We start from the raw sequence: 21,279 nt of genomic DNA, 5'->3' as shown, positions 1-21,279 counted from the left end.
GCACAGTCTGGGAGGGCACAGAGATGGAATGCCAATGTGGGGCATTCCACTCCCTGCTGAGGAAGAACAGGGCATCGTGGGGTTAAAGATAGCAAGCAGGAAGAACATGCTAAGTCCCATGCAAGTGTGCGTTGTGATTACAATACATTTCTGTGGTTGCCTTTTCTAGGTCTGTTATTTGTGGGGGACTGTCCTCTTGGTTGCCAGAATCCAATAATACAACACACGCCTGCTTTTGCTTGATTTTGCCAGTCTTCTGCTCTAAGACTTAAGAATGTGGGAAATTAAATGAATTCTGGTATCCATCAGAGACCACCAGAGGCACTCAGAGAATCTTAAATCAGAAGCAGAAATGAACCAGCCCACTCGCATCTTGAATTTTCTTTTAAAAAGTTGCCCTCTCTGGCTTTGCAGCTGGGACTTCAATATTTTATTCAATGACTAGGCGACGTGACATATTTTAGAACTGACAGCGGTTCAGCAGAATTAGTCACATCTGGGATGAGTCAGTTACACACGGGGCTTTTGTTTCCTGAGAACTGAACCTCTTTCCTCGATGCTGGCCTGTCTCCAAAACCACTTCCTTCCACAACAGTGACATTTCTCTGCACAGGTACCTGTGTTCGGAAGAGGGATCTCAAGCCAACCTCCCAAATCAGAGGATCTCAGAATACCAGAAGGGGGGAAAATCCCGAGAGAACTCTCACGGAATAGATGAGAAAACCAGGGACAAGGAGACACTTGCCCAAAGTCACAGAGCGAAATTTCCGCACAGCTAGAATTAGCATCCTGGCTTTGGAACAGCTCATTCCATTTCCATTTACTACTCCACGAGGGTACTCAGCTTCGCTGGGGTAATTCCAAGTCAGGGAGCAAATTTTACCTCTATTTCTCTCATAATCAAGGATGTTAAGAACACTGTATTTCAAACACTTGAATAAAAAAACCTCATGGCATTAGAAAGAGAATCTTACGTGGTAAAATCACAATGCAAATGACAGGACTTGACTGGAGCAGATGCGACGTAGACAGGGCTAGCGTGGCTGTAACTGCCTCAAATCTCCAAAAGCACCCATGTGAGATTCGTGTGCAGCGCCCCCAGGCACCCATCACACACCGTGTGGACAAGGGCATGGACAAGGGCCTGAACCAGAAAGCCCATTCTTTGGGCTTTCTCAACGTGGTACCCCAAGGGGAAATAAAGCGTATACAGAAGATGTGATATTCCAACGTTTTAAAAAAGAAAAAATTTGAAAGATATCTGTGTGCAGATGTTGCTTTCAACACTTCGAACTTTTTTTAGATTATGATACTTCTGGTTTCTAGCAGGCCAGGAGTGTAATCAATAGACTTCACCATCCTGATGCCACTGTCCCAGGAAAAGCTGAGCCAAGGAATAACCACCTGCTCATCCACTGTGATCACCTGTTCTCTTCCCGCCAGCTCGAGGTCATCACTCTAGGGCTATAGTGCTCTGAATTTCAGCCAGGAATCTTTGAAAAATGGTGGAATTTTCTGGCCTTGTAGAAAGTATCTGCTTTCCTGACCTGTGTAATTTTTAGTCTGGTACACCAAGGTGTTTCTGATCAGGTTCCAACGGGGCTGCGCATCACAGTGGGGCCTGTGGCAGAGAGACGGGGGCTCCACACCAGACAGAGAGCTGGGTTCCCACCTACAAGAGACCCACACAGCCTTCAAATTTCCTTGAGTCAAAGCACTGAGGCTTCGAATCAACCTAAAATCAAGGATCAAGGTCGTTTTTTATCTGTTTGTGTGAAATCAAGTTTCTTATAAACACTATTAATTTCCCGCTTCTGTTGGGGGTTTCTAGGCACTAAAATGACATTTCATGTTGTGATCTATTCTTTTTTCCACTTAAAGCAATTGTTTGTGAGCCTGACCATGCAAACGACTTACATGGAGCACTCATTAAAAAACATAAATTACCGGGCTCCCCACCTGGGTCACTGAATCCAAAGTTCCTGGAATAGGGACCTGGAAATCTGTATATTAAAAGCATCTCAGATGACTGTCATGCCCAGAATTGAATAGTCTGTTTCCATATTCCCTCCGTTCCCTCTGTCCCTCCCTTTTTGTGAGCTGACCTCCAGATCTATGCACTGTATATAATACTTTAGGAAGAGAGACAACATTCTCAGTTCCAAACTGCTAACAATTTACAATTGTCGTTTTGGAAGAAAACTTCTCTGTAAACCCGAAACTTCTTGTGTGGCTACTGACACTATAGAGAATTTTCTAATCAGAATTAGAAAGGTGGTTATGTTTTTTCATCTTAAAGATATCTAGGGAAATAGACATAAATCTAATTCTCATGCTTTATTTGAAGTCTTTATCGTATCCAGAATGGCCCAGACACAAAAAGTTAAAGCGTGACCTACATCCTATATACACGCAAAGTCCTGAGTTAGGCTGCTATTATCTTTCCCTGTTTTAAACGAAATGACCCAAATTTCCCTTAATTTTCCTTGTAGGCAACCTCCCTGTTCTTTGGGTACTATTCTCTCTCCTCTCCTGCTCCTTCAGGTTCTTTGTGTTACTCCTGGTTTGCCGACAGGGACTAAAATACCTCCAGGTACAATTGCACTGAAGTACTTTATAGTTTGACGAGTTCATATATCTCTTTAAGAGAACCTAATTTGTCGCTGGGGAGGAACTTAGACCAGTGGACCAAAATCTAAAGACTTACAAATTAATGTTGTGCTTCAAGGTTTCCTTTAGAATTTCTTTATTTAGCGGTTCAGCTGCATCTGATCTTGTAGACAGTTTCCAGATTCTTATTATATAAAGATCAGATTCTGAATTTTACCTCTACACACACAGTGCTGCCCCACCCCAAACCTGACCCATGGTTCTTGCTGTAAACAGACTGTGCCCAGGCCGCCTGGCCCCTAGGATTTTTCCAAGTGGGACTGGAGGGTAACCCCCCCGGGCTTGCTCCGCCAGGGAGGGGCTCCCCAAAGCACAGCACACCCACCCCAAGCCTTTCATTCGGCACACACCTATGGAGCATCTACTTTGCACCAGACCCATCTGTTATGATTATGTAAAGCTAGTAAGGAAGGGCCAGGAAAAAAACTGTCACTTTTAACATGAGTAAAGACAAAGAGATCCTATAGCGTGTCAACTGTCACTGCAGCAGAAAGCACCATGGACCTGTCACTATGAGACTTAAAAACAAACCTCCTATAAAACCATTCCTTAGAACTGCCTTTTCCTTTCCAGTTTACTGTCAATATTTCCAATAGTCCTCGGCTTCCTCATCCTGCCTAAGCCGAGCCACTCCTGAGAAGAAGGAACCCCCAAAGCTCAGGACTCTTCATCCTGCTTCTCACCCTCACATCTTCTGGGCTTCTAACAGGGAGTCCTTTCCCTGCCTGGGCTTCTGGAGGTACCTTGTCCTCACAAGCTTATGCCAGTATTTACAGCATTCACATGTTCTTCTCCCAGTACCACACACACACACACACACACACACACACACACAGGGTGGTTGAATGTAGGTTTACAATTCTAAGTACACAAAACAGGGTTTATTCTTGTATTATTATTTATTACTGTATTATTTTCCATATGAATAATTATACGCCTACTTTTCCCCGCCCCTGTATGTAGCAAAGTTTAACCCAGCTGCCCCGAGAGCTCTTTACGGCACATCAGAGCCCAAGCAAAGGAGGGACATGGGTCTCAGGGCACTTCCCCTTTGGCGGCACTGCTGGGCCCCCCCCCAGTCATCATTCACTCTGGGGTACAAACGGCCGTAGCAAGGTAGCTACTGCCCTCTGTGGCTTAAAAGAGCTCATAACCCCAGGAGAAAGATGCAGCTCTCCAGGGTGAGGGTTCAGGCCAAATTTGGTGACATGGGGTGGAGGAGAAGAGTTGGTTCCAAAGCCTTCCACCACCTTCCTCCGCCACCTCGTGTCTCTGGCTAGGTGTCCTGGGACCTGTGGTGGCTGCCTACGTAGTTGCTCCTGTGTGAGCCTGGTCAGCCCGTGGCCAGGGGAAGGCCTGGTCTCCCAGACTGAAGTGTTCGGAACCTGGCTGAGGACCACAGAGGGGGCACCTCGCCCTCTGAGCAGGGAAAGTAGACACACATGGTGAGTTTTTGGAGTGAAGGCACATCATACCTAACCCACGGGTGCCCTCGTTCAGCGCTCCTGCCCTCTTTGCTTCAATCCAAAGACCCTTGCTTACAAGTTCCCTACACGAAATCCGTCAACTGCAGCACTGAAAACAGCCCCTCTGTGCGGCAGCACTGATAGCTGGCAGCCTGAGCCCAAGGAGGAAAAAGACAAAAGCTGATAGAAAACTCAAAAAGGGGCAATTAGTGAAGGGGCAAGCTGCGTACAACATCTCACTGGTCCCTGCAGACATCGCTGAACTGTAGGACAGCCCAATACAATAGCTATACTCAGAGTAATAATTCTGGAGTCTCTGGAAAAGCTGAAATGGTATTGATGTACTCTGTTTAGGCAGGTAATTCTGAATCTCTGGAAAAAGGGTGACTGCGTTGAGCAAGGCCCCCTAGAGGATGGTAGTGGTTACTGCACGGTGAAGCAACCTGGGGGCTGCTGGGCGGGGAACCACCTACCTCTGAATGTTATCTTCGAGTTGTTTGACTCTGAATTCATCCTCTTCAGACTGCCGCCTCCTGGCTTCCTCCTCTTCGGCAGTTCCAGCAGGTATACCCTGCAGCAGCCATTTTTCCCGAAGCACTTTGGACTGTGGGAATGAAAGAAGAGAACAGACCGCGTCACCCCTTTCGGCCCACAGCCTCCGCTCCATTCTCAGAGCCTCTGCTGGGCCCCTCGGCAGCTGGGCCCCTCCACAGTACGACCCCCTCCACAGTACGACCCCCTCCACAGCACGACCCCAAACCGCTGCCTTCCCCTCCGCGCCAACTTGGCTCCCTGCTTTCTTCCTGCCCAGTCCCTGGAGAGGGGTTTATTCTACATTTTCTACTACAAAAAAAGTTTGAACACATACAGAAAGGTGGAGGAAACTGTATAATGAATGCCCAGGTAATCTCATTTAGATGTAACAATTATAAACATTTTGCCACATTTTCTCATACACTTTTTCACCAACACATAATAAATAACAAAACACGATATTTCACGCATACATATTTCAGTATGAATTTCTTTTTTTAAAAAAGGACATTCTTCTGTGCAGCTACAGTCGCATAATAACATTTCCTAAGATCGCCTAACATTCAGTCCGTCTCAAAGTCTTCTTTTCAAAAGACCAATCTGTGCCCACAGCTCTTCTTAAAACCTCCCTCATGACCACCACCATCCTCGGCCGGGTCCCAGGTGGTGTTGAAGTCAGGCTGCCCAGCTGGGCCAGCATCCTGGTCTATCTCAGAGTGAAAGGAAATGGTTTTTGTGTTTTGGTCAGTTGTTGGGACAGAGTGACGACTGCTTTGAGAAGGGAGATGAAAATAGCTCAAGAAAAAGTTATGTTGAAACTCCCTAAAATGAAGAGCAAGACGAAGAAAGTAGGTAAAATAATTTGTGATTTGGGTTTCCATTCCTTCCATGGACCCTAGCTCGCAGGCGGTGGCTTCTGGGTATCTGCAGAGGCTGGATGCTGGGCACGAGGGCTGAGTGTCCCAGTGCGCGGGAGGGGGGTCATGGGGATGGGCCACTGTGAGGATGCAGGGCCAGGTCTGCCGGAAGCAGGGCACATGACCAGCCCTTCCCAGCAATGGCGGGCGTGACGGCTCAGAGGCCAGTCAACACGCAGCAATACTGAGCTCTCTGGCTCCCCTCCAGCGCCTCCATCAGAATCTTATTTAACCTCCGCAGGCAGGGTGAGCAAGGGGAAAGGAAAGGGAGCCCTCTTAAAGACTAAGAGGCAGGTCATGCATGGCTCGGAGCCAATTAATATCATTCACAGAAATGAGAGAGTGGGGTGTGTCTCTAAGGTAGTGAACAAAATTCACACTCACTACAGTTTCCTTTCTATTGCTCTTATAAGCAAAACATACACAATTCCGGAGGTACATGGGATTAAGGGCTACCTATCATAGACCTGTAAAATGAGTCCCTAACAATTAATTACTAATAGTTAGTAATAGTGAAGTGGAATTCACTGATGGTCCTGATTCCCTATCTTGCGAAGGAGTCCGGCAGCCCTTCAGCACTGTGGGGACCCCGCTGACACACATGAATGAGCAAGTTCTGATGGCTGGGAACCCGTCACCTGCAGCGGGACCTTCTGTTAGCAATGCTTGGTCAGTGTGGTGTCCAGGTGGCTATGGTGTTCACTGGTGTCATTCTTGTTTTTAGTCATAAGTCATTGTGGGTAGAGACCTGTTTGGTTACTCTTAAGAGTGCATAGAGAAGCATGTTTATAGGACTTGACCTGCAGCTTCCCATTAATTATAGACCCGAGTCTGTTTGCATGGAAGGCATTCCTAACTGCACTGCTAAAGTGAGTGCTGACAGGAACCGACCCCTCACTCCAATATGCTCAGTTACCCCTCACTCACTGGCAACATATTACCTGTAAGTGTATTATATATAAATAGTTGGAAAGTATAAAAAAAGTACTTAAAATTTACAGAGCGTTTTAAATAATATAAAAGCACGCACAGAAACCCACAGTATAATTTGTTTACTTTATAATTTGTTCACTTTACTTTATAAAGTGTTGCTTTCACTTATGGGCTGAATTGAGTGCCCCTCCCAACATTCACAGACTGAAGTCTGAACCCCTACTACCCGAGAATGTAACTATATTTGGAAAGAGGGCCTTTCAGGTTAAATGAGGTCATTGGGAAGTGCCCTAACCCAATATGACTGGTGTCCTTACAAGAAGAGGGGGTCAAGACACAGACTGCACAGAAAGGAGACCATAAAGACTGCCAAGGAAGATAGCCATCGGCAAGCCAAGCAGACAGCATTAGTGGAAACTAACCCTGCTGATGCCTCAATCCTGGGCTTCTAGCCTCCAGATTTAAGAGAAAATAAATTTCTGTGGCTTAAGCCACCTAGTCTATGGTATTTATTATGACAGCCCAAGCAATGACTACACTCTCTGAGGCTTTGTCACTGTCCATGGGAAAATGGGAATGGATGGGATAAACTGGTGGGTCTTGCTAACCGGAATACAGAAGAAAAAAATATTCAGTACCACTGTTCCCTACTCAAGCTACTCAAAATCCCGCAGACTGAACACACTCTCATCTCCTTAACAGCCTGGAGTCTGGTGCCGCTCTGCCACTTACTTGGCTGTGTGACCTGGACAGGCTCCTCAGCCTCACGGAGCCTTAGCTTCCTCATCTGTGAAATGGACACAACAGCGCCCACTGTGGGCTTGTTATGAGGATTAAATGAGTTCATACACGGAAAGCTCTGGGCCCGTGGACAGTACTAGAGAAATGTTTACTACGGTCGTTCACCCTGTCCCCTTGGCCTCTCCCACTTTCACCTGACAAAGTGCAGGTAAAATGCCACCCGAGAAGCCTTCTTCCGCTTTGGCTGGCAGGGTCGGGGGCTCTCTGCTCTGTCTCCTTCGGCGGAGAACTTACTCTAGAGCTGGGCACCCCAACCCTCAGGCTGTGGACTGGGACCGGTGTGTGGCCTGTTAGGGACCAGGCTGCACAGCAGGAGGTGAGTGAAGGATGAGCAAGCGAGGCTTTGCTGGCGTTGCCGGCTGAACTCCACCTCCTGTCCCCGCACCCCCACCCTGCTTCCCCTCCAGTCTGTGGAAAAACTGTCTTCCACGAAACGCGTTCCCGGTGCCAAAATGGTTGGGGACTGTTGCTCTAGAGCACTTCCCTACTGTCCTCAAATTATTTCTTTTTAGATCTTCCTCACCCTAGACTCCCGGCTCCTCGAAGGCTGGAGCTAGTCCTCATTCACCCAAAGAATAAATTAAATGGGTAAACTGAAAAGTTCTCCAATTTCTTTCCCTCTAATTACTTGGGGTGGGGGGAATGTCATACTGTCAGAGTGCTTTCTGTGCTGAAATGTTTCACGGTGATGTCGTTCAATCCATAGAAGGTAAACACCTTATTAGAACCCGGGAGACAGGTATACTGATGACCTTGGTCACCGAAAAGGCAGCCACGGACAGTCCTGGCTTCCTGTGCCCAACCAGGGATGTTCTGAGGCCAGGGCTTCTTGAAAGGCAAGAAAACGCTGCCCTTGGGAACGCTGCCTCTGCTCTCCTCCACTGTCCACCCCGGGAAGGGCCTAACCCCCTCATTCAGGCTGAGTCAGCCCCGGCCATTAGTCTGTACCTGTGACAAAAGTAACTTGTGACCACGAATACAGGAAGCCCATGTGCCCCCAGATCCGTCCTTTCTCTGGATACAGCAGTGACATCACTCAAACATCCCCCACAGCTAGACCCAGGAAAAGAGGGTCTAACAGAACAAGACAGTAGGCCTGCTCTCAGGGAAGACTGTTTCATGTAGATGTTCTGACATCACCCAAACTAAAGCAGACTGGATGTTTGCACCTGGCTCCAGAGTAATACTGTCAGGGGAAACCAAGTCAAATGCATCTTCCTCCAAACGCTTCCTCAGCGTGCCCCAGTCTCCCTCGAGGCGTCTCTGACGGCCGGCTGCGCGGGAAGGTCTCTCTGAGTACTTGAACGTTTGAGCTGAGACCTGAGATGACGCACGTGGGCATTCTGATCACACACCCCCATCAAAGCACCTGCTGCCCTCTCTGTTCCGGATTTTACCGGCTGCCCGAGTGTCTCAGAATTAGGTGGCAAGCAGAGCTCGGCAGAGTGGAAACTAAAAAGAGAAAGGTTTTTTTTAACGCTCTTATTGTCCAAATAACACACATCAAAAATGTATCAGAGCCTACAGGTGCTAGGAACTGTCGAAACTTCGCATTTGTCAAGTGGATGCAACTGTGAAGAGTGGAGACAAGGAAGGAGCAGACGGAGAGCCGGCAGCGCGCAGACGGAGCCTTGACGGGGGTTCCTGAAAAGCAGACGGAGAGAGCTCCTGAAGTGCATCTGGCCCTCGCTCTGCGGGGCCTGTCCGGCTTTGTCATTCAAAACGAGAACAGAGCCTCAAATGGCAGGGTGCCTATGGATCCTCAGGAGAGCTCAAGAAGAAACTGACTCCAGAGCCCCACCCCCACAGCCGCCGATTCTGGAAGTCCGGAGCAGGGCCTGGGAATCTGAATCTTAAGAAGCTCCCAGGTGCTGCTGCAGGTGATGCTGCGGGTCTGAGAACCACACGTTGAGTACACATAGCACGAGGACCTGTGACTGTCCAAATGTCAGAAGAACGCATAAGCTTTCCCATTGGCCAGCCAAACACACTAACCCAAAAAGGTACTCCTCATCCTCTTGCAAACCTGTTTGTCTTCCTGTACCCCCATCTCAGGTGCAGCAGTGCCCCCATCCAGTCCCTACGTGCCAGGCTCTCTGCCAGGTCCTGAAGACACCACTCGAGGACAGGCAAGTCCCTGCCCTCCCAGAGCCTTTGTCCCAATACGCAAGGATGAAAAACAACTTCAGACTACGATACAGGCATGGCAGGAGGTAGGCAGGATGATGTGACAAATAGGGACCAAAGGAGGACACTGTAGGTGGGAAAGGTCTCTCTGAGTATGTGAACATTTGAACTGAGATCTGAGATCCAGGGTAGGGTATTCCTGGCGGACAGACTGGCAAATGCAATAGCCCAGAAATGGGAGAGAGCAGTGCGTTTGCGGACCAGAGAGAAACCTCTGATGGCTAAACCAGAATGAGTGGGGCTGGATCAGGAGGCATGGAACAGTTGAAGATGGAGAGGAAGGCAGGGGTCAAACCGCATAGGATCCTATAGTCTTGTTAAGGAATTTGGCATTTGTTTTGAGTGCAATGGAAGAAAACAGGTCATGAGGGGCAGACTTACAAAGTACACATGACAGGACTGCATCACATCATTCAGGTGACAGTATGTTCGCTTGGAATAGAGGAGTCGGAGGGAATGGAAGGTATGGGGATGTACTGCAAAGGTAGAGTCAGCAGGATGTGATAACACGGAATACCAGGATGGGGAAGAGGGTGGGATTGAAGGTGATGTATATCTATGCCATTTAAGCAAAAGGTGGAGGGTGATATCATCAAATGGAGTTTGGGAAGATTAGAGGAAGAACAAGGGCTAGAAAATCAAAACTTCCCATCGGGGCATGTTAAGTGTGAGAGGCTAATAAATGGCAGTGACATCCGTCTAAGTGGACATGTCAGGAGATCAGGTGGAGACAAGAGCTTGGAGTTCAGGGGCTGCTGGGCCTGGAGACACCAATTTGGGAGTCATCAACATGTAAATGACACCTGAAGCCATGGTGTTGGGTGATGATGAAAATAATTGTTACAGAACTCTTACTGTTTTAAGTGCTTTACATATAAATTTATTAAACTTTTACAAAAATCTCAAGAAGTAGGTGCCCACACCAAGTACCGTATTCCCGGTCCCATACCTACTAAGGTGTGCATCTGAGATTTAAGGCTCAGCCATGCACTCTGCTATCCTGCCTGTGCCCAAGGTCACCCAAGGGCGTTTTCCCTCCAATCAGCATTTACGAAATCATCAGGCACCACTGCCCAGCTCCTGAATGTGGGTAACTGTTCCCCAGCTTCCTGAACAACGGGTTCTGCATTGGTGCCTGTCTCTCATTTGCCCTCAAGACCCACAGAGTCAGGAGCTGTACCTTTGATTCGTCCACAGAGGCTGGCACACAAGGTTACAGATGGCGATTATAAATAGTCGTTGAATGAATGAATGACTGAAAAGCCATGCCTGAGCACTGTGTTTTGGCAGGTATGAACTATTAAAAAAGATCTTAAAGAACATCTGATCAAGCTTTAATCTGGAGATGAGGTAGCTGAGGTTAAGCAACTGCTCCAGGTGACCTAGGTAGAAAGTAAGGCGTGTCTGGGATGGGTGGAGATGAGTGGGCATTGGGAGAGGAATCAGAACTAGTATGTTTCCAATTTTTTTCTGATTGTCTGTAATTTTTACACAGTGATATGTACCAGTCTGTTTACTTTCTAGTTCTGGCTTCGGTGTAATACATAGGTAAGACTTCCTTGCCCTAAGGCTATGAAATACAGGGCCCAGCAGAAGTAACACCTGCTGGAGTGTGGTTGGTAGGGTAATAAGATGGGTGTAACAATTTATAGTTTTCATGTGAACATTTCACCTGAAATGTCACATCGTGTGCTGGACTGTGATATTGTTATGTTACAGAATGGCATACTTATGGTTTCGTAATAAAAGATTTTGTAACAAAAGGGGGCATTATTTGTGCTAGACTCTATTATTAAACTGGAATTTCTTCTTATATTTTTACGATTTTACTTTTTGCTCCAATCCTTTTATTCACCTATAACCAATATCATGTTCACGGGGGACGGGTAGAGTCTGAGTCAGTTGTATTTTCGAATGGAAAATGAATTAAACACGAGGTGGAAGACAGCTGGGCTTGTTTTCTCATTCATTCGTGTGCCCCCTCCATTTTCCTGCCCCTCACCTGGAACACTTCCCTTCCTCCCCACTGGCGGGTTTTGAGGTTTTGTTACCTAATTCAGTCCACACGGAAGCTGATCCATGACTTCTGATAGAAAAAACCCAGTCTTAACTTCCATCCAAGCTGTTTACGGGACACGCAATAGGAAGCAGGATGAGACATAAAGTCCCTTTATGCCGTGTACGTTGGCTGTCTGTTCAATAATTTAAAATTTGAAATTGGCCTTTCACACACACTAAAAAATGAAAAAAAAAAAACCCTCTCATATTAGTGCTAAAGGTTCTTAAGAGCAAGACAGGCTGTAGTATCTTTACAGCAAGTCTCCTGATACCTTCAGGCTATTCAGCAAATGACCTTGGTGGGTGGACAATAAACATTTCCCAGGGTCAAAATTCAGTCTTTGATTTTTTTTTTCCAGTCAGTCTTCTTGAAAGAAAAGGCGGTGGTTTTAAAAATAGAATGACAATTTTCATGGCTTGGATGAGAGAAGAACTCTGGTCAGAGCTCCCGGCTCATGAATAAATAATTCCAAGGCCACTTATGTGCGGAAGGGGTGGTACTAGATTTGATTCTGACGGCGCTGCCTCTGTCACACAGGCCTTCATACACGTGCCAGTCCCGCAGGAATTCGTGCGGCAGTAGGTACTGTGCTGGGACCTTGAACTGACCAATAAAACAGACAAATCTCTGGCAATTCAACCGCGAGGCAGAGGGGGTTTCACACGCAGTCTGTTCTGGTAGAACACAGTTGTTGATTTATTTGTTCTTTTAAACTCACATTATCACAAGCCACATAATACACACAATAAAAATTGTTTCCATGGAATAAAAAGCCAAGACCATTTTTCAAAAGAAGAAGAAGAAGAGTTCTTGCCCTATGAGATATTCCATTCAAAACCTACAGGGATTGGATGAGGGCGGTGTTGGCCCAGGAGAGGCAGACTGACGGACTGGAAAGAATCCATCCGTCCACAAAGGGTGGACCCCAGGATACGCGAGGAATAGGTAGGAGGTCAAGAAGACTTTTAAATCAGCGAGGGAAAGAATGAATTAGTCAATAAATCATGTCGAGAGAACTGGCTCACCATCAGTAAAAAGTGAAGTGATTGCCATCTCATACCTTATAGGAAAATAAATTCTAGCTGCACTAAACCTATTGAAGGATAAGAAACATCACAGTTAAGTGTCTGGAATGGAGATATTCTTTCCAAGGGTAACATCAAAACCAGGAATCGTATTGTTAAAGGAATATTAGACAGCATGTCACAAAACTTTAAAGTTTTGTATGAGAATTTAAAAGTGCCCATGCACAAAAATTAGAAAAACAGGTCAAGGTCAATGCAAATGTTAATATAGTTTCATTTTACTCATAGGCTGATGAGGCTTGTGAACAGGAGGTATATGGGTATTAATCTATACAAACATGTTGGGGAAAAAGGATAAAAAGGATACATCTGTGTGGGGTATATCTAGGTGGTGAGTATATAGCTGGTATGTTTTCTCTATATTTTCCTGTACTCTTAAATCTCACCTTTGCAATGATTATACATTCCTTCCTTTCATAATCAGCAAAAATAATACAGCTATTCAAGTTGCTTACTGGTCCCACATGTGAGCATTTCTTAGAAATTCTTACATCATACATATTAGATACCAAGTACAGCTAAGGATCTTGTGAAAAGAAATCTGAGTTTGATTTGTCCAGGATTTCAAAGTACCTGGAGGCATCATAACCTCTCGGCTGTGGCAGCTAATATTTCAGCATTTCATACTTTGCTCCTTCATTGCATTACAGCATTTGTTCATTATCCATATATGAGCATAAAGTAATGTTATTCTACTTTGTGGAGTTACTCATTGGATAGCCCTATGTAATATATAATTAGCAAATATATTAATTAATATATGAGCATCAAAACTATGGTCTTGAATTATATTTACTTGCTTTGACAAGAGGTCAGTGAATTTGTCTAACTTGCTCATATCTCATTGCATGAGAATAAGTGTCCACAGATGATTTGAGCATGAGAATTATAACTTAATAAATATGAAATCTAATTATATCGCTTTTCTATTTAATTTAACTTTGCATTGAGAATATTTATTTCTTAGGGACCATCTCAGACTTTGTAAACTAGTGAAACATAAATATTAATTACTGACATATTTTCTAATTCAAGGAACCACCAATAATTACCATGGTGTGTCTTCACGTGGTCTAACTTTTCTGGAATCCATGACCATGTACTTAGAATAAAGACACGTGATGGTAATGATGGTAAAAAGTGTGATGATGGTAATCAGCATCTAAAGAAATTATTCAAAAGGAAACATTTCATTGGGAAGAAACAGTATCTGGGAGAAAGAAAGGTTATGGAGGTAGATAGTCCTGGGATTCAACCAGGGTTCAACCTGTCACTAAGTTCTGGGGAAGTTACTCGGTCTCACAAATTCGTTTCCTTACCTGTAAGACAGGGGGAGTAATATCTACTTTGTGGCTGTTAATGAGGGGTTGTATTTCAAGTGTCAAGCACATATTTGACACTCAAAAAAGAAGACAATTATTGAGGGTGGACAAGGAGAGGACAAGGCTGCCTGCCCACTGCCAGGACCAAGCTGGCTGAGTCTCCACCAAGAGGCTCACAGAGCAACTAGAACCTCAGTGAATTCACTCCCCCCTAGGAGTGAGGCTGCCAAGTTGGAAACTGAATGATAACAGGGAAGGTGACTCACATTAGTCAAGTTCAGTCAACATTTAACTGATCTGAAATAGGACATACTTCTTTCTGGTGCCGGAAGCGATCGTATCTCTCAGTCAGGCACCACCTTCCTTGTATTCAGGTAACTCAGTTATTTGGGGGAGGTTGGAGTCAGAACGAACAGAGGGAAAGTTGTGAGGGAAGTTTCGCCTGGGTCAGGGGGAGGCCAAATGGCTCTCCTCACCACGGAACCCCCCTACCCATGTGTGGATATGTAGTACCTCCTGGAGTTGGGGGGGGTCTGTCTCCAAGGTGGTAGCAGGTGAACCAATGTTGGGAACCCTGAGCTTTCCCTTTTCATTGTTCAAGGCTAGTGATGCCCCCTCATTCTGTCCACACAGGTCTTCCCCCAGAGAGAGAAAATTACAATGCACTGGTCTCTGCTTATTAAATTACCGTCACTTCCAGCCCCTTCTCCTCAGCCCACCCCACCCCACTGCCATTATGGCAAGTTTACCTTGGTGAACGTTCTGGATGTTTTCTTAGACAGCCATAGTAAATGAGAATTGTACTTGGATAACCATTAAGAACTATCTGATTCCTTTGTTTCCAAGTCCTCGAAGGAATCTCACTACTTCCCCATGTAATATTGTCATTTTTAGCATTGTTTCTGTAGATTGGACGGATGAAAACATGGATGGACACATGGGTGGAGGGAGGAAAGCAGAGATGAGGGGATGGATGAAAAAAGGAAGGACAGAATATGAACAGGATGTTGTAACACTGTGCTAGACATGAGTGAGTAATGAATGAGTCCTTGGCATCTCGTTTGGCACCCAGAATGATGAGAAGCTGGACAAAAGAAACTTGACCGTCTCACATACACTATTGCCTGAGTTTGATTCAAGGAATGCAAAGGCAAAGAATCACATTGACCTTCAAAAGGAGAGAGGCCGTCTCCTCCAAAACAACCTCTTATCTTTCAGCCTCCTTACTAACAAGCTCACCTTTATCCAAGAATGCACTGAGGTTTTAGTACATTTTGCTCTTTTACAAGGAGCAAGTTGACTGTACTCTGAGCCAGAGATGCAGCTCTGTCCAGATTGACCTTGAACGATTCACTTGGCTCCGCTGAGTGTGTCTCAGCCCCTTTCTCTGTGAGGAGAGGATACTAACTTAAGCCCTCCATCCTCCCGAAGGAATGTTTTAAGGAAAGAGCAGCGACGACATATGGGGCATGTTGCAAGCTCCTACAAAGAAAGGTCCATAAATGGATTTACATGATGAGCAGAGAAAGTACCACGCTGCTTTTCTTCCCTTTAAACACGTTTCTCTGGTTCAAGTTAATGACAACTGATAAATAGGCTAAGCAGATTTAGGTCGCATTGCTCTTTGAAATCAGCAGCCAGCTTGCCTCATGATTTACATTTTGAGGACTCATTTAGCACAACCCTGTCTTCCAGAAAAGAATGGGAAATGCCACTACAAGGGTCCTCCTGTTTAAAAGAATCCAAATAACCCCGAGCTGGCACCACCCTGCTCATCAGCCCCACCTCCCCAACCAGCCTCTGAGCCCCGCAGTTCCACACGTGCACCTGCACCCTCAGGGCCACCAGAGGTGAGCAGGTTTGCCTAAAAAAGCCCAGGACCCCAGGAAAGCAGTGGCACTGGGCTGGCCCCTGGAATGTGTTCACATAATTCCTGAGCCTGCAGGAAACAACGTTCTGCGACCAGGGGAGCCCAGTGACAGTGACAGAGCTTTCTCCTGGGCTGTAATCAATTGCAATGCTTAAGGGCCTGATGTTTTCAAGAAAAATAAATAAATAAACAGCTTGTGCTCCCGCCCCACCCCCACACCCTCTTCACCTCCGCGCAATGGAGGCTCTTCCAAGTCACATCATTTCAATGCTGTCTTTTGACCAACTGCTTGCTCTAATAGAACACTTCCAAAATTGTTCAAGTAGAGATATAACAAATAAGTAATCGGAAATTCACGGGGTGGCTCAGCACACTGCTGTTTTCTCCCTTTTCTCCATAGCCAGAAAGGATGATTACTACTATTTTTAATGTTAAGAAAGAGCATGACGTTAAATATATATCCGTGGGAACCTCAGAACAAACACACCCAGCACCTGTGCCCTGGAGGCACAGCCCTGGAACACTTCTTCACCCACCATGTGGAAATTCTCCTCCAATTCCTATAAATAACCACCGCATTTCACATGCACCCCACCCCCCAACCTGGCCCCACGCACACTATAATCTCATCATGCTGGCAGAAACTGGAATGCTGTGGCAATGCTCTGAACGTGAGAAATTCACAGGGAAAGCCCAGCGATGGTTTCCTGGCTGAATGAAAACGAGCCGGTTCAGCCGGCAGCTCCACGCCAGGGCAGGCTCTGCCCGGCTCTCCGCAGGGTGAGCTGCGTGTCTAATCACGGGAGAGGCTGGCGCACCGGCCGCTTACCTTGCAATGCTGCAGCAGAAGTATCTGCTCGTCGAGCTCCTGCCGCTTGCCTTCTATTTCAGTCTGCCTCTTTCTTTTTTCCTTGAAAATCAAGAGAGAGAGAGGCTGTTAAGAGTGGGTGGGCGTTGGCTCCAGGAATTTGACGGCAGGAAGCAGCAGTGGCACACATCTGGAGAGACACTTCCAGAGAAGCTGGGCACACACGCAGTGTCACCTGCCCCTCCGTCTCTGGGTGTGTTGCAAGCAGCAGCATTCTCCTAACATGTCTGCTGTGGGCTTGGTGAGTGGGAGAAATCCTCCCTCAGCCAAGCTGTGACAATCTAATCCAGAAGAAAAGGCAGTTTACACACATACACACACACAGTCATGTTCTGTGCAGTGTTCGCTTGGAGACAAAGAATAAGACCGTCTCCATCAAAACCACAGAGGCTGCTATAAACTGCAAATATGATAGAATAGAACAGCGGGGATTCTACGGTAGATTTATTTGATCAAAATCATACACAGGAACAATCCAAGGTAATTTCACATTTTGTAGGACAAATCATTCACTTGCACACACCAAGCTATACAAACCAGATGGGTGATCTTTCTTCAACTACCCTTGTGGGAAGGAGTGCATGTCATGTGGGCGGGGCTTGCTGAGGTTCTGGTAGATATGAAGTCTGGGGCTGGTCTGCCTACATCCAACTCTCAGCTCTCCCAGTTGCTACCTGTGTGACCTCTGGCAGGTTCTTTTACCTCCTGGGTCTAAGTCTTCTCTTGCATAAAGAGGAGACAATAACTAGACCTAAACCATAGGCTAGGCATGTGTTAAAAGACATAATACATGTAAAGGACCAGGAACAATGCCCGGCACATAGTTAACACTCAATAAACATTACTCGCTATCATTCTTATTGCCACATACTACTTCCAGGTAATGTCTAGGAATTGGTGATAAAGGGATGTATCTCCCTTATATTGACGGCATAGTCTTTCTATTTCATACTTCTTCATATTTTGCAAATGTAAATAATAAACATCATATGACTGGTATTTCTCCAAAGAAACCCAATCACTAATTCAAAAAAGACATATGCATCCTTATGTTCATAGTGGCATAATTTATAACAGCTATGGTATCAAAGTAACCTAAGTATCCACTGGCAGACAAATGGATGACAAAGAGATAGTAGTACCTAAAAACAGTGGAATATTACTCAACCACAAAAAAGAAGGGGATCCAGCCATTTGCAACAACAGGGATGGACCCAGAGGGTATCATGCTAAGCAAAGTAAATCAGACAAAGAAAGACAAATAGCATATGATCTCACTTATATGTGGAATCTGAAAAATGAAATAAATGAACAAACAAAACAGAAATAAACTCACAGATACAAAGAACATTTTGATGGTTGCCAGATGGGAGGGAGGCTGGGAGCAGTGGGTGAAAAAGGCAACAGGATTAAAATGTACAGATTGCCTGTTATAAAAACAGTCCGGTAAAGTACAGCATAGGGAATATAGTCAATAATATTGTAATAACTATGTATGGTGTCAGATGGGCACCAGACTTATCAGAGTGAACACTTCATAAGTTATATAAAGACTTAATCACTATGTTGTACACCTGAAACCAATATGATACTGTACATCGACTGTAATTGAAAAATAAAAAAATTATTAAAGAGAAAACATCATACAAATGTGATTAATTTAAGAATAGAAAGGCTCTCCCTTATGGGAGCTTATTTGTTCAATGTGTTCCTTTCCATGTGCACAGGGTGGGGTTTACTGACACACTGACTGCACTGAATGGTTTTGCTTTACTCACACATGCAGGGAGAAACTTGTTAGACCAGACAGAACGGCCTTTTACAGTACAGCAGCCGAATCCTGGAGGAGATAATAATGTGGAAGGCGGGCTGCTGTCCTCTGTGTTACCAGAAGCTTTTATTTTAAGTCATTGCTATGCTTCCGGGGATGTGCTCACATCACTGATGTTCAAACAAATGCAGTAATAATTTGCGTTATAACCCAGTTCTCTGCAATGCACAGACCTTAAGAAATATCTTATGATATTTCTGGGACATGATATCCAAGTCAGGACATAATCTGCTCGCTAAAGTGAGGCCTGTGAACATTTTAGAAACTTACCATTGATCAAAAAGTTCCAATCAATGGTGCGTCATTGATGCCATTTCATCCCAGAGTGTGTCCCAGAACATACATTACGTGACAGTAGGTGGGAAAGGTGAAGCCCGGTGAGGAAAGTCCACCTACCCAGCAACTCCGAGTTATCACATGGAGAAGCAAGGACCCCCAGGACCAGCCACTGTCTCTACAGTCCAGGGTTCCTCAAGAGTAGGTTTGCTGGGCTTTCCCATTCATTCTCATTGACTATCAAGATGTGAATGGTCCTACATTTAAATACAGAACCAAGATACAGCATGTCAGGAATAGGAGATGCTGATGACTGAATACTTCCATAAATGGTAATTGAGTACTGTGTGTTTGCTATAGACTGAATATGCGTGTCCTCCTCCAAATTCCAATTTTGAAACCTAACCCCCAGGGTGATGGAATTTGGAGGTGGGACTTTGGGAGGTGATTAGGTCATGAGCATGGAGCCCTCATGCATGGAATTAGTACCCGCTTAAAGGAGTCCACAGAGAGCTCTTTCACCTCTTCCTCCGTATGAGGACACAGTAAGAAGACACTGTTTATGAACCAGGAAGCCAGCCCCCACCAGACTCTGAATCTGGCAAAACCTTGATCTTGGACTTCCCAGCCTCCAGAGCTGTGAGAAATAACTATGTTGTTTATAAGCTACCCAGTCTGTGGTATTTTGTAATAGAAGCCTGAATGGACTAAGGCAGTACTATAATTACACTTCCGGTCATTTGCACACCTTTCCTAGGCTACCCCACTTCTGCGCCCTTGTTCACAGGGAAGTCCTCACTCCAAGCCATGTTCAAGGCATGGTCCACCATCACACTGGTCAACCGTGCCTTGAACAGAAGAAATATTACCAGCAGTTTCGAGCAGTGGTACATCGATGGTCACTGTGAACAGATACAATCATGAAAGATTCAGGTTTAAGTTAGTTCTTTAAAGCATGGGTAGGAATTAGGTAGATACGGATTAATGGGAGTGCATTTCAGGCAAAGAGAACTGCGTGAGTAGGGGCTGTGTGTACTTCATATTCCAGGGACAATGAGGAGGAAAACATAACTTGGGTGAAGGGCTTGCCTTTAGGAATGAAGAGCAATGATTCAAGAGACGGGCTAGGGCTAGATCACTGAGGGCCTTGGATGTCCGTCCAAGAAGCTGGAACTTTACTGTATGGGTGATGCAATATCATTGCAAAGTTCTCAGTGAGAGAGTGATATAGTGAAATGGCATTTGGGGAACGTTAATCTGGCACTGGGGTATAGGATGGGTTAATAGGGGTTGGGATACCTTTCCTTTAAAGAGCCAAATAGTAAACATTTTAGGTTTCATGGGAAATATAGTCTGTATTGCAACCACTTCATGCTGCCATTGCAGTGCAACACAGCCTTAGACAACACATAAATGAGTGTGTAAGCTGTGTTCTAATAAAGCTTTATTTACAGCCACAGCTGGTGGGCTAGATTTAGCCCACAGTCATAGTCTGCTGACCTCTGAGTGAAAAGATCATTATGTGTCTTAGGAGGATGCTACACTTACCCTAGGATGTAGCGGGGATGGATGGACTAACAAGTTCACCCCAGCTTAGGTGTTTTTCTCAATAAGAATAGAAAGAAGAGAACAAATGCAACAACCAGGATTGATGAAGCTTGGGACTAACAGGGTCTAGAAGATGAGGCAAGGTGAGTCTTGGCTCTGAGCCACACGGAGCAGATGCTGGTGTAGGAACTGGCGATCGTGGGAAAACAGTACTTTCCCATTGAGGCAGTATTTGTATTTTCCCTGAGGAAACCCCTTATTGAGTGGAAGCTTGAAAAGGACCAGTTGTTAACATATGTAACCAGGCACCAGCAACAGCATGGTCACATCTGTGTTCTGTCAGAGGAGGACCCCAAACTTGGCCCCATCTGTGGCTATTACAGAATTATTTGATCAGTCGGGTCCCATTCCACCATGATGGGGTTGGGTCCTGAAGTCACTCCTAGCCAGGAAAGAGGTAAAATGTGCAGTCATCCTCTGTGCAGAATTACATACGAGTCAAAACATGGCAAGCTCGAGTGGGCAGCCTTAGGGTTCCTGACTCCTGCTTGGGCTGCTGAGGTTCAAGCCATGCGCCTCACCTGGCTAGACTTCCCAGAAGGCTCCTTTCCTTTGTCAAGGTGAAGCCGCTGATCCCTGGGTCCTCTTCTCATTCCAGACATTTAGTGTATGTGATTTCCTCTACTCTCCTCAAGGATACAACCTGCCTCAGTGGTAACTTACAGATCTATATTTCAATCTCAATTTCTCCTTTGAGCTCCAGACCCCCATTCCAACTTCCAACTGTTCACACCTGGGCTCTCAAACTTGACTCTGTAGTCATCGTCTCAGCCATCCCTCCTCCCCACCTCTCACACCTGTTCCTCCTGTATTTCTCATCTCAGCGATGACCACTCAAGTCATGAATCTTAG

At 45.6% G+C, this 21,279-nt stretch overlaps 1 protein-coding gene across 5 annotated transcripts in view; it reads right to left on the bottom strand.

The window, feature by feature from the left end:
• The window catches only part of PALM2AKAP2 (PALM2 and AKAP2 fusion), a 307,652-nt gene that overhangs the window by 222,466 nt on the left and 63,907 nt on the right, over nucleotides 1-21,279 (bottom strand). For all 5 annotated transcript variants that reach the window (XM_037036072.1, XM_037036074.1, XM_037036075.1 and 2 more), the window contains exons 2-3: nucleotides 16,674-16,754; nucleotides 4,610-4,740 (exon numbers count right to left, since the gene is read on the bottom strand). In XM_037036072.1, coding sequence (XP_036891967.1) covers nucleotides 4,610-4,740; nucleotides 16,674-16,754 — 212 coding nt within the window. The remainder of the gene's footprint in view (nucleotides 1-4,609; nucleotides 4,741-16,673; nucleotides 16,755-21,279) is intronic.

Source organism: Sturnira hondurensis, unplaced genomic scaffold, assembly GCF_014824575.4.
Source record: "Sturnira hondurensis isolate 20B ecotype Veracruz unplaced genomic scaffold, ASM1482457v3 Scaffold0022566, whole genome shotgun sequence".
Lineage (NCBI taxonomy): Eukaryota > Metazoa > Chordata > Mammalia > Chiroptera > Phyllostomidae > Sturnira > Sturnira hondurensis.
Note: the sequence above shows the minus strand (reverse complement) of the source record. Positions and strands in the feature narration are given on the sequence as shown.